This window comes from Papaver somniferum, chromosome 1, assembly GCF_003573695.1.
Source record: "Papaver somniferum cultivar HN1 chromosome 1, ASM357369v1, whole genome shotgun sequence".
Lineage (NCBI taxonomy): Eukaryota > Viridiplantae > Streptophyta > Magnoliopsida > Ranunculales > Papaveraceae > Papaver > Papaver somniferum.
In genome coordinates this window covers 230,303,058-230,317,195 of record NC_039358.1, presented here as the reverse complement: position 1 = coordinate 230,317,195, position 14,138 = coordinate 230,303,058, and the positions used below count along the sequence as shown (strand labels likewise).

The 14,138-nt window shown below is 35.6% G+C and overlaps 1 protein-coding gene across 1 annotated transcript; it reads right to left on the bottom strand.

Annotated features, from left to right (window-relative positions):
* Window positions 1-13,653: 13,653 nt before the first annotated feature.
* On the bottom strand, window positions 13,654-14,138 carry LOC113271900 (copper transporter 1-like). Its single transcript, XM_026521826.1, has 2 exons — window positions 14,096-14,138; window positions 13,654-13,991 (listed from the first exon to the last, which is right to left on the bottom strand). The coding sequence occupies exons 1-2, from the start codon at window positions 14,136-14,138 to the stop codon at window positions 13,654-13,656; spliced, it is 381 nt and encodes a 126-aa protein (XP_026377611.1).

The window sequence follows — 14,138 nt, the reverse complement described above, 5'->3', positions numbered from 1 at the left end:
CCCATATCTGTCTGAAGATCTCTGCCAAGATGAGCCTAACCTAAATGACTGAGATACCGGTCTGACTAATATCAACGCACTGGCATATACAAGGGAACCAGTGGTCAATAATCCTAACTCTAGGTCAATACAACTGGCATATACAAGGGTACCAGTGGTCGACTTTTTTTTTTTTGTGTGTGTGGTATCTCTTATCACTCTATTTCATCCTAGCAATGGTAACAACTTGAATCGTGTGACCCACCAAATCACTTAAAATAAAATGAAAATAAAAATAAAAAGCGAAAAGGACTGGACGAGATATGGTGAAACTATCATGTTATTTCTAACACCTGAGCTCTGTGCTTTTATGAATAGACTCTTCTAGATGTTTCCATCTAATCAGATTGGTTCCTCAACTCCTATAACCAAGATGTTCCCATCCACTTAGATTGGTTAGTGCAAACCTTAATAGGCAAAAATTTCTAGGCTCAGGAGTTTATTAATTGCAACTAAAAAGTTTCTCCCATACCCCCAAACTTAAATCTAACATTGTCTTCAATGTTCTAAAGATGAAATTAAAAGCATGAACAATGAGAAACTGTTACCATTTGAAGAAAAAGAGTTAAGGAAGGATATTACCATGTTGCAAGATATTGGGTTACCTCCCAAGAAGTGCTATGTTTAAAGTCTTCAGCCAGACTTAGGAAAGGATTAGTCAACTCGAACCATAAAGTAACAGTCGAAATAACTGCGGGTCTTCAAAACGAAATTGAGCTGACCAAAGGAAACTACAATAACCCAAGAAAGTGAACAAGAATAACATGCCCTTATCTAGTTTCCTGATTAAGATATTTATATCTAATTGTGGTTCAGGTTCTATGAAAGGGTCTAAATAAAATATTTTCCTCGTATGCATTTCCTCATAGGTTGGATCCAAATTATTAGGTCCTAGAGTCTGGAAAAACTCAAATAAGAACTTAAAATCACAAAATAATAATAACCTAAATAACTGAGGATCCTCTAAGTCAATCAGGTTTGACTTACATAATTGACCACAATGAGAGTAGTGGTCATTCTTAAGAAAATGTGTCGATTCTAATTTCCTAAGGCATTTAGGTTTAGTCTCACAACTTAATATTCGACACATTTGAAATCTATATGTTCCCACATTTGGAAGAAAACTATTTGGTGGGAAAACAAAATCAATCTTGGTATTATTGCCTGGGTTAATCACATCAACCAGAGGATGGGTTTCTAACAGTTGAGACTCTTGTTGGATATCATTAGGTTCTGGAAAACGAGTATGAAGATAATCTTGTAAGATGGTTGAGGCATTAATGTCAAGTCCCAAGTGAGGGACCTTACTAAGTGTTAAATCACATGGAGGATGATACTCACCCCCAAACTTAGAGTTTTCAGTGTCTCTAGATAGACTAGTCACAACTTCCCTAATTTGTAGGTCATCATATTCTTGAAAATGGGCAATTGATTCTTCTAAGTTGTAATCTTGCGGTGCATCCTCACTCACCTCTACGAGTTCATCTAAGACTATTGTTTCTAAATCGTATGACTCTAAAACAGTATTCTCAGGATAAACCGGTTCCTCTAAACCTTTCTTGGTTTCGTAAACAAGACATACTACATCGTCTGAAACGGGGGTATCTCTAGTCAAATCCTCGTCCTTTTGAATAGGTGAATAATTTTTAAAATTATTAGGATCTGAAACAAAAATAATATAATCTTTATAAGGCTAAACTGAGGTAACAAATTCCTGATCACTATTCCCACACATTTCCGATTCTTCATCAGCACTATGTTCATCATCATAATATAATTTTTGACATTTAATAATTCTCAATCTTTGTTCCAAACTAGGCGGTCTATTTTTATAATACTTCTCGTAGATCGTTATAGGTGATTCATCGCTAACCGTTGGAACATCCCAATGTCGTTTCCCTTGCATATATTCACCAAGAGTCATTTTCGAAGACGTCTCTTGATAATGAGAATTTCTACTCATATATTCTCGTAACGTCATCTCAGGTGGCGTCTCATGAAAAGGATTCATCACCGAGGAAACACAAACTACAGAGGAATTCTACACAATCACAAACAAGGCTGACTCGACAAAATCAAACCTATAATTTCTAGCAAACAAAAAGCATGATGGCTCCACTTAGATTGTTTCTAGACCAGCTTCTATCTTTCGAAAAGGAATTCGTTGCAACTTGAGCAAACCCCTCTGGAATCAATCCGAGTCAAAGTAAGTTGAATAGAGGCGAGGGAAGCTTAGTGGAGCTTTGATACCCAAGGCCTCACCGCTATCACAAGGCGGCGCAGTCACGCATTCAACTCACAGAAACCATCATGAACTTCGAGGTGTGCTTAAGAAAGTAACCAATATCCTTCGAAAATTTTCCTAATAAGCGCGTTACCCTAACGGTCTCGTTCTAGTCAAGTTTTAAGCTTGGGTTCGCGTTAGGTTTCGTTTTCCTAAGGCGGGCAAGAAGGGAGCGGTGATGAAATCCGAACCCTTATCTTGTATTGGCCAGGCCTTGCCCTTTACTAGGAATTTAAAAACAGTCCAAATTCGTCCTCAATCAATGAATCACCTTAAGGAATACAGTAACTCGCTTACAGGAGATTCGCGAGTGTTTCGATGAAATTACCTCCCGCACCAGACGGGGGATGAACCGTTGAAGTCGACTCGGGCCACGACTCCTATGTCATGTACGAACCCGAGGGGCCGAGACGATATAGTAATCGTCGTCCTTCCCTGCAAACAGTTTGTATTTAAGGGTACCCTTCCGTAGGGTTAAAAAAATAAATAAAAATAATGTCCCGATTGTCCAGTCCAAAGAAAAAAAATAAAATAATAATAATTACAAAAAAAAATGGAAAGTCTCTTAAAAAAAAATTATTCTCTCTTTTTTTTTTTCTTTTTCTCTCTTTTTTCTTCTATTTTTTGCTTTGTCTTTTTTCCTTCTCTTTTAGCTTTAAGCTTTGATTCCAAGGTCTTTAGTATCCAACTTCAAACCTGTGATACAAAGACACAACCAAAGAGACGTAAAAAGAACAAATGGAAAAATAAAAAAAAATAAAAACCTAAAAATTCTACCTAAGCACAAATCCGCGTCGGTGGCGCCATTTTGTTTAATGATTTAATGGGGGTTGTAGTAATAAGGTTCAAACTCTCGGACTTGTGAAGGATAAATTTTTTAGAAAATGAATATATATACAAATATTGACAAATTGGTAGAGAGTTACTGGGACTAAGGACTTGGCCAATTCTCATGCATATGGTACTTTTTATTTATCCTTAACAATTATCGCTCAAAACATAAAATGTACGGACTCTTATTTTGCCAATATAGATTCTTAGAATATTAGTTATAAATCGTAAGCATGTGACATCAAACATTTAAGCAAGCATGTCGCATCAAATAAAATGATAACTAATTAATCAAAATCATTTTTCAATTTTAAATCAATGCAAAAGTCATAAAAAGAATAAATTAAATTTACCAGAATGACGAAAATTGCCTCCTCCGTTGTCCCAATGTTGGGTTTAGCTCATCATGGTGAAATACCTCTCAAAATATTTTATTAAGCTCAATTGGTATTTACAAGAAGAGAAAACAATGAAACAGGAAATCTGCAACATCGCATATGCGTTACAGACCGAGTGTTTCAAGTCTCAACTGTTATGCTGAAGATAATCGTTACAAATCTGAAGATAAATGTTGCAAACGAGGATGAAGAAACTGTTACAATGAAGATAAAAGTTGCAATCCAGTTGAAGAAACTGTTACAACCAGTTGAAGAAACTATTACGACGGATGAATAAACCGTCGCCGTTTCCCTGTTCTTCACGAGCAGCAGGAGCAGCAGCAACAGAGTTCTGAAAACTCTTGATTCACGCCTCCTGAGCTCTCCTCTCGACCCAAACTCTCGACACCCCTTCTAGGCTCATGTATCTCCTATTTATACATTCCAGGCGCATCAAATCTCGCCGTTAATTCCTCAAAATCTTCACAGTAAAGGAAAATTATTCTTGGGAATAATTTCTTATTTTCTTTCTCTGCATGCGTTAATTGTCTTGATAATTTCCACAATCTGTTGATAGCAACCTAGGAGAATATCTGCACTTAACTTCCACAACCCATGCAGCATCTTTACGTAATTTTCTTTCCAAGTTTAACCGATATCTCTTCTTTCCTGCTTTAATCGAGAATCGATTATCTGGCCAAATTTGATCGATCCCAACCACCACAATATCTTCTTATATCCATATCACATATACCCATTAAGTTTCAGCGATTTAATCTCCTTATAATACCTTCAAAAATCGATTGGAAAATCTACCAGTGTATAAAGAAAATTTCCCGCCAAAATTTATTTTTGAATTTGAGAAGAAGGGTGCCCCTTAACCAGAGCTGGGGTGCGAATAGCAATTGGGGTGGAAATAGTAATTTTTCTGGGTTCCTCAAGCACATTTCTGGGGCGTTTCCGGTGCATTTCTGGGGTGCCTTTAGTAATTTTCTCCGGGATGTAAAACACCACTTTTTGAGCCCATTTCGCCGCAAGGGCTTATTTCTCTAAAATTTCCTAAAAGAACACAAAATAACACAATAAGTACTTAATCGAGTCTAACAATACATAACATTGAGAACAAAATAGACAGATAAATGCGTCTATCAAATACCCCCAAACTTATTATTTGCTAGTCCCGAGCAAATCAAAACTACAAAATACAATAGTGTCCGAGTTAATCTCGGGAAGGTTTACCCACAAAACCTTTACTCCAGACCCTAGCTATCTACGCAGAACCTTGGAAGGCACTAAAGAACCTCATTGGTTGGAATACTTATTGCTTATGGGAGGAAGAACTCTGGTGCGAAATTCCAATTGTTGTACACGAGTTTGCACTCAAGCATACTAAAATTCATATAAGTGACAGAGCTCTACTAAGATAGTTTCACTATGGACATCATACTCGGAGTCAAACTAATCACATGAAAAGATCAAGAAGATGGAAAAAGAAAAATGTAGATGGTTGAAAAGTGAAAGGTGTTTCCCATATCTGTCTGAAGGCCTCTGCCAAGATGAGCCTAACCTAAATGACTGAGATACCGGTCTGACTAATATCAACGCACTGGCATATACAAGGGAACCAGTGGTCAATAATCCTAACTCTAGGTCAACAGAACTGGCATATACAAGGGTACCAGTGGTCGACTTTATTGAATTTTATTCCGTTTGGTCTAATGGTCAGGTCTCAATTTTTTTTTTCTTTTTCATTTTTCTTTCATTTTTTTTTTTTTGTGTGGTATCTCTTATCACTCTATTTCATCCTAGCAATGGTAACAACTTGAATCGTGTGCCCCACCAAATCACTTAAAATAAAATGAAAATAAAAATAGAAAGCGAAAAGGACTGAACGAGATATGGTGAAACTATCATGTTATTTCTAACACCTGAGCTCTGTCCTTTTATGAATAGACTCTTCTAGATGTTTCCATCTAATCAGATTGGTTCCTCAACTCCTATAACCAAGATGTTCCCATCCACTTAGATTGGTTAGTGCAAACCTTAATAGGCAAAAATTTCTAGGCTCGGGAGTTTATTAATTGCAACTAAAAAGTTTCTCCCATACCCCTGAACATAAATCTAACATTGTCCTCAATGTTCTAAAGATGAAATTAAAAGCATGAACAATGAGAAACTGTTACCATTTGAAGAAAAAGAGTTAAGGAAGGATATTACCGTGTTGCAAGAGATTGGGTTACCTCCCAAGAAGTGCTAAGTTTAAAGTCTTCAGCCAGACTTAGGGAAGGATTAGTCAACTCGAACCATAAAGTAACAGTCGAAATAACTGTGGGTCTTCAAAACGAAATTGAGCTGACCAAAGGAAACTACAATAACCCAAGAAAGTGAACAAGAATAACATGCCCTTATCTAGTTTCCTGATTAAGATATTTATATCTAATTGTGGTTCAGGTTCTATGAAAGGGTCTAAATAAAATATTTTCCTCGTATGCATTTCCTCATAGGTTGGATCCAAATTATTAGGTCCTAGAGTCTGGAAAAACTCAAATAAGAACTTAGAATCACAAAATAATAATAACCTAAATAACTGAGGATCCTCTAAGTCAATCATGTTTGACTTACATAATTGACCACAATGAGAGTAGTGGTCATTCTTAAGCAAATGTGTCGATTCTAATTTCCTAAGGCATTTAGGTTTAGTCTCACAACTTAATATTCGACACATTTGAAATCTATATGTTCCCACATTTGGAAGAAAACTATTTGGTGGGAAAACAAAATCAATCTTGGTATTATTGCCTGGGTTAATCACATCAACCAGAGGATGGGTTTCTAACAGTTGAGACTCTTGTTGGATATCATTAGGTTCTGGAAAACGAGTATGAAGATAATCTTGTAAGATGGTTGAGGCATTAATGTCAAGTCCCAAGTGAGGGACCTTACTAAGTGTTAAATCACATGGAGGATGATACTCACCCCCAAACTTAGAGTTTTCAGTGTCTCTAGATAGACTAGTCACAACTTCCCTAATTTGTAGGTCATCATATTCTTGAAAATGGGCAATTGATTCTTCTAAGTTGTAATCTTGCGGTGCATCCTCACTCACCTCTACGAGTTCATCTAAGACTATGGTTTCTAAATCGTATGACTCTAAAACAGTATTCTCAGGATAAACCGGTTCCTCTAAACCTTTCTTGGTTTCGTAAACAAGACATACTACATCGTCTGAAACGGGGGTATCTCTAGTCAAATCCTCGTCCTTTTGAATAGGTGAATAATTTTTAAAATTATTAGGGTCTGAACCAGAAATAATATAATCACTATAAGGCTCAACTGGGGTAACAAATTCCTGATCACTATTCCCACACATTTTCGATTCTTCATCAGCACTATCTTCATCATCATAATATAATTTTTGACATTTAATAATTCTCAATCTTTGTTCCAAACTAGGAGGTCTATTTTTATAATACTTCTCGTAGATCGTTAGAGGTGATTCATCGCTAACCGTTGGAACATCCCAATGTCGTTTCCCTTGCATATATTCACCAAGAGTCATTTTCGAAGACGTCTCTTGATAATGAGAATTTCTACTCATATATTCTCGTAACGTCATCTCAGGTGGCGTCTCCTGAAAAGGATTCATCACCGAGGAAACACAAACTACAGAGGAATTCTACACAATCACAAACAAGGCTGACTCGACAAAATCAAACCTATAAATTCTAGCAAATAAAAAGCATGATGGCTCCACTTAGATTGTTTCTAGACCAGCTTCTATCTTTCGAAAGGGAATTCGTTGCAACTTGAGAAAACCCCTCTGGAATCAATCCGAGTCAAAGTAAGTTGAATAGAGGCGAGGGAAGCTTAGTGGAGCTTTGATACCCAAGGCCTCACCGATATCACAAGGCGGCGTAGTCACGCATTCAACTCACAGAAACCATCATTAACTTCGAGGTGTGCTTAAGAAAGTAACCAATATCCTTCGAAAATTTTCCTAATAAGCGCGTTACCCTATCGGTCTCGTTCTAGTCAAGTTTTAAGCTTGGGTTTGCGTTAGGTTTCGTTTTCCTAAGGCGGGCATGAAGGAAGCTGTGATGAAATCCGAACCCTTATCTTGTATTGGCCAGGCCTTGCCCTTTACTAGGAATTTAAAAACAGTCCAAATTCGTCCTCAATCAATGAATCACCTTAAGGAATACAGTAACTCGCTTACAGGAGATTCGCGAGTGTTTCGATGGACTTACCTCCCGTACCAGACGGGGGATGAACCGTTGAAGTCGACTCGGGCCACGACTCCTATGTCATGTACGAACACGAGGGGCCGAGACGATATAGTAATCGTCGTCCTTCCCTGCAAACAATTTGTATTTAAGGGTACCCTTCCGTAGGGTTAAAAAAATAAAAAAAAATGTCCCGATTGTCCCGTCCAAAGTAAAAATAAAGAAAAATAATAATAATAATAATTACAAAAAAAATTGAAAGTCTCTTACAAAAATTAATTCTCTTTTTTTTTTTGTTTTTTTTCTCTCTTTTTTCTTCTATTTTTTGCTTTGTCTTTTTTCCTTCTCTTTTAGCTTTAAGCTTTGATTCCAAGGTACTTAGTATCCAACTTCAAACCTGTAATACAAAGACACAACCAAAGAGACGTAAAAAGAACAAATGGGATAATAAAAAAAAATAAAAACCTAAAAATTCTACCTAAGCACAAATCCGCGTCGGCGGCGCCATTTTGTTTAATGATTTAATGGGGGTTGTAGTAATGAGGTTCAAACTCTCGGACTTGTGAAGGATAATTTTTTTAGAAAATAAATATATATACAAATATTGACAAATTGGTAGAGAGTTACTGGGACTAAGGACTTGGCCAATTCTCATGCATATGGTACATTTTATTTATCCTTAACAATTATCGCTCAAAACATAAAATGTACGTACTCTTATTTTGCCAATATAGATTCTCAGAATATTAGTCATAAATCGTAAGCATGGGACATCAAACATTTAAGCAAGCATGCCGCATCAAATAAAATGATAACTAATTAATCAAAATCATTTTTCAAGTTTAAATCAATGCAAAAGTCATAAAAAGAATAAATTAAATTTACCAGAATGACGAAAATTGCCTCCTCCGTTGTCCCAATGTTGGGTTTAGCTCATCATGGTGAAATACCTCTCAAAATATTTTATTAAGCTCAATTGGTATTTACAAGAAGAGAAAACAATGAAACAGGAAATCTGCAACAGCGCATATGCGTTACAGACCGACTGTTTCAAGTCTCAACTGTTATGCTGAAGATAATCGTTACAAATCTGAAGATAAATGTTGCAAACGAGGATGAAGAAACTGTTACAATGAAGATAAAAGTTGCAATCCAGTTGAAGAAACTGTTACAACCAGTTGAAGAAACTATTACGACGGATGAATAAACCGTCGCCGTTTTCCTGTTCTTCACGAGCAGCAGGAGCAGCAGCAACAGAGTTCTGAAAACTCTTGATTCACGCCTCCTGAGCTCTCCTCTCAACCCCAAACTCTCGACACCCCTTCTAGGACTCATGTATCTCCTATTTATACATTCCAGGCGCATCAAATCTCGCCGTTAATTCCTCAAAATCTTCACATTAAAGGAAAATTATTCTTGGGAATAATTTCTTATTTTCTTTCTCTGCATGCGTTAATTGTCTTGATAATTTCCATAATATGTTGATATGCAACCTAGGAGAATATCTGCACTTAACTTCCACAACCCATGCAGCATCTTTACGTAATTTTCTTTCCAAGTTTAACCGATATCTCTTCTTTCCTGCTTTAATCGAGAATCGATTATCTGGCCAAATTTGATCGATCCCAACCACCATAATATCTTCTTATATCCATATCACATATACCCATTAAGTTTCAGCGATTTAATATCCTTATAACACCTTCAAAAATCGATTGGAAAATCTACCAGTGTATAAAGAAAATTTCCTGCCAAAATTTATTTTTGAATTTGAGAAGAAGGATGCCCCTTAACCAGAGATGGGGTGCGAATAGCAATTGGGGTGGAAATAGTAATTTTTCTGGGTTCCTAAAGCACATTTCTGGGGCGTTTCTGGTGCATTTCTGGGGTGCCTTTAGTAATTTTCTCCGGGGTGTAAAACACCACTTTTTGAGCCCATTTCGCCGCAAAGGCTTATTTCTCTAAAATTTCCTACAAGAACACAAAATAACACAATAAGTACTTAATCGAGTCTAACAATACAGAACATTGAGAACAAAATAGACACATAAATGCGTCTATCAATAAACTTCAGGTGATAGTGAACTCTGATTCAAAGGAAGCTACATCTGTTTTCTCCTCCAACAATGTACCTTAGTTTGTGTTGGTTAGATGGAAATTGGTATGCTCTATTCTAAAGAAGATTCACTTCAATCATGTTTATAAGGAGATCAACTGTTCTGCATATTTCTTTGCAAAGAAAGGTTGCCATTTACAAAGAGGTCAGATCTTAAAATTCAATGAAAGACCTTCTAACATGCAGAGAATGGAATTCACTGGAATTCATTATTACAGATTTGATTGAGTTAATGGGCTGGGCCTAGTTTGTTCCTTTTTGCTTATTTTTTTCCTTATTTGGTTTTAGGACATGTTGTCCGTTTTTCTGCTTTTCTTTTTTGAGGTTGCATTCCTCTTTTGTAATCTTTAGTTATTCATTTAATAAAATCTTTTTTGTTAAAAAAAAATAAAAAATGATAAGGGGTGTCTAAAAATTGTAAAATTACAAAATTAACCTTAACTTTAATTATTTTAACACAAATACAAATACAAAATCATTACTTAATTAACAAATATAAAAATTATTAATCAAAACTCAACTTCCATCAAAATTAAAACTAAATCCTAATCAATCACAAACAACAATTATAATTTAATTTCATTTTGGTTTACCAAAAAAAACCCCAAAAACAGACAATTCAAGTGATTGAGTTAAATCCCTTTAACCCCTTCCTTCTAAGAGATACTCTACAATGATTTACCTCTAAAACTTTGAAATTCGCTCATCAAGGATTTCTGAAAATCACAGAATCGGTTTATATATAAACCATAGTAATCCGATTGTGTAAAGAATCGGATTTTACTGTGAACCTACATACCTCGATTCATCACATCAACTATAATCAGATTACGTTAATACAAAAATAAACCGATTCTTGATTCATGTTCAGATCATTTTGGACCATATGTAATCGGATTGTTTAGTTAAAAGTATTTGTATCCGATAATCGGATTTCTTTATACTTCATATAAACCGATTCTGAAAAAGCTGCAACAAACTACTTCAGGAATCGGAATTTATAAATAAACTTAAAGCCCGATTATGGAACAAATTTCATGAGTCTAAGTTTCCAAAAAAAACAAAACCACTTTCATTCATTAAGCTTGGTTCAAGTTTGCAAAATACAATATAATTAAGAAAGCGACAAAATATAAGCATCCGATAGATCAAGTTTTTAACATAAGGAAAATACTCATTCCAAAAAATGGAGACCCTCGAATTGATTCGGCTCGATCAATTCCTCCCATCGCCTCATGTTGGCATCGTATTTTTTAAGCCACTCCTTGGTGAGCTCTGAGACCTCATTTAACTTATATACCAGTAGTAATGGACAATCATCACGTACTCTAAGACCGATGTAATGTATGTTGTTATGGTTGAATAAAACAATTCTACGATCCTTAAGAGAATCATCCCAAATGGTGTATTTTGGTGCGAATGTATAACATGATCCCTTACCAAATAGATGAACAACGCAACTCCACGTTTCCGCCAAGAGATGACCACATAGAGGCATCTGCATCCAATGCGCTCGGTCTATACGCTTTCATCGACCTCACTGTTTCCAATTGATGTGGTTTCAACCCACAAACGACCGCGTTCCCAACAAGAGATTCCGGATCATCATGATTGTGACAACCATTCATCACTTTGGAGAACTTGTATACCTTGGTACCATCGGGTCTCTTGGGTCTATTAACTATAATCTTAAACGGGCAATCATACTTCTTTGATTTAGTAATGTATTCCCTTGTAGTCTTCTTCACGTACTTTCTTTCTTTCCACCTCTCTCACAAACAATTTCCAAACGATCTTGACTTGAATGACGACCTAAAACTAAGGCGCATTTGATATCTATCCCCTTGTCTATAAACCATTGCTTTGCATCATTCCTTTCTTTCCATTCCAAATCTGTGTAATAGTGAGCAGAGGTATCAATACCTATGGGTTTGGGCTGATCTTCGTTGAACGCCGCAAAAATCTACAACAAGTATCAACAAGTTGAGGATTCAAAATCGGTTTATATGTTACAGTCGAGTAAACCAATTATAAATAATCGGTTTATATGCGCAACTACAAAGTCCGATTGAGGAATTGATCGGTTTATATGCGCAACTACAAAGTCCGATTGAGGAATTGAAGAAAAGAATTCGAAGTATACAATCGGTTCATGTATCGTATCATGTAATCCGATTTTCGTTCACATTTCTCCTAGAACTTTTTTTTCCCATAATCGGATTACATTTATACGTAATAAACCGATTGTCAACTTCGGGTATTCTACGTGATTATTCAAGTTAAGGAATCGGGTTATGCACATCACCAATATAAACCGATTTTGGTCACTACCCAACTCCCCAAAAAGTTACTACAATCGGTTTATATGGTGAGGAACAAAACCCGATTATGATACCCAATTTGGGAATTTTACACAAAATCGGTTTATGTGGTGCTATCAAATAAACCGATTCTGGAAAACGATTTTGAATTTTTTTTCCTTTTTGGGCGATCGAGACGTGCAAATGCATGTTTGTAGATCGTTACAACTCATACATGTTTATTAGAAGCATTATCACCTTCTTCTTCTCGACGAATCTGTTCTCGTGCTTGAATAATATCCTCAAGCATTCTTTGGTTGAGTTTCTCTTCTTCATTCAACAAATTATCCTATTCAGTAGGATCGAAATCATGATAATCTGATGCATCCACTTCTTCATCACTACTAGAGTCTTCATCATCACTATAATGTTTCATTTTTGCTAAGAAAATCACAAACCCTAATTTTTTCTTTTTCCCCTCTACTTCTTCTTTCTCTCCAAACCTTAAAAGAGGAAATGAATTTCTACTCTAATCCTAACACTATAATCAAACTCAAACACTAATTAATTTAACTAATACTAACTTAATTAATCATCACTAATTTAATAAGGATATATTAGGTATTAACAAAAATAGTGGTTAAGGGGTTTTTAGAAATTACTTGTTAGTGACCCTATTTTGTCATGTAGCTATAGACCCCAACTAAGTGGCATAGGTCCCAATTTAGCCGGGCAAAATATCACAGTCTCATTTTCTGAACAACTCACAAATTAAAAGAATGGTACTACTATCATATTTAAGACAGCTCATGAATACAATTTGCAAATTGGTAAAAATCTGAAAATGTCGACGATAAAGATGTTTCAGCGAAAAAAAGATCGTGTGTTCAACCGGAAATGCAATTGGACTGGTGTTTTACTCGAGACGATTAGATTGTAAAAAAAAAATCCCTACAGAAACAAGAACTGTTTAACTCCTGTAAGCTATGACTTATTTGGTCTAAGCCATTGATCAAGTGTGGTAAAAAAGGTAAATTGAGGGGGTGAAAAAACCCTTTTCAATCTATAGAGGTAAAAAAGGTAAGCTATGACTTATTTGGCCTCATGTTTCTGCTAGTAAGTTTAACTAATAAAACAAAATAAAAAGTAACAGGATTTCATCTATGGAAGATTAGGCAAACCCCGTTTCATGGTTTTCATCCATCTCTTAAAAATGAGAAATCCATTCAAAAATCTATTTATCAAATCAAAGAAATAAAGAAATTATCAAATTAAACATAAAATGTAAGATGTGATTTAATTTAACTAAATGTACATAACAACAATTTCAATTAATTTATCATATCATTACATGTAAGATGGGATTTAATTTAACTAATTGTACATAACAACAATTCTTATTAATTTATCATATCATTACAAACATTAATTTTTAACCATTTAATGGTATTTTCAACACAAAACCACTTCCACAATCTCCAACTCATGCTGCACAAATCGAATCAGGAGTAGTTTTATTCTTATTATCAGTCTTGATAAAAACCTGCGAACCAAATGCAAAATACCCTAAACCATGTCCAAGAAAAGCAACAATGAAAATACCACCATTAAAAGACATAACACCAAGCATAACCAAGTAAGCTAATCCAACCCTAACTGTATGAACTATACTCCTCACAATTCCAGCAGCAGCATGAGCAGAATCAGCTCTAACGATTGAACAATTGCCAAGCCATTCTACAAGCAATGACAGTACAAACACCACAACCAAAGACAAAACGTACATACCAGTACTATTCCCTGGCCAATCATTGAATAAAACTGTTGCATAATCACCTCAATAAAATGACATATGCATCATGGTCGGATTCTTCTTGCTCATACCCATTGTTTCATTATTCATTTGCATACCCCATGGTTCATACCATTGTTAAATAGTACCACATCGCCTACCAATCTAGAATTCAT

What these genes read in the sequence shown, in the direction of transcription:
- LOC113271900 (XM_026521826.1), bottom strand. Translation starts at nt 14,138, where the DNA reads ATGAATTCTAGATTGGTAGGCGATGTGGTACTATTTAACAATG. An exon ending in TGTGGTACTATTTAACAATG is followed by an intron (nt 13,992 to 14,095) that starts GTATGAACCATG and finishes ATTATGCAACAG; the next exon opens with TTTTATTCAATGATTGGCCA.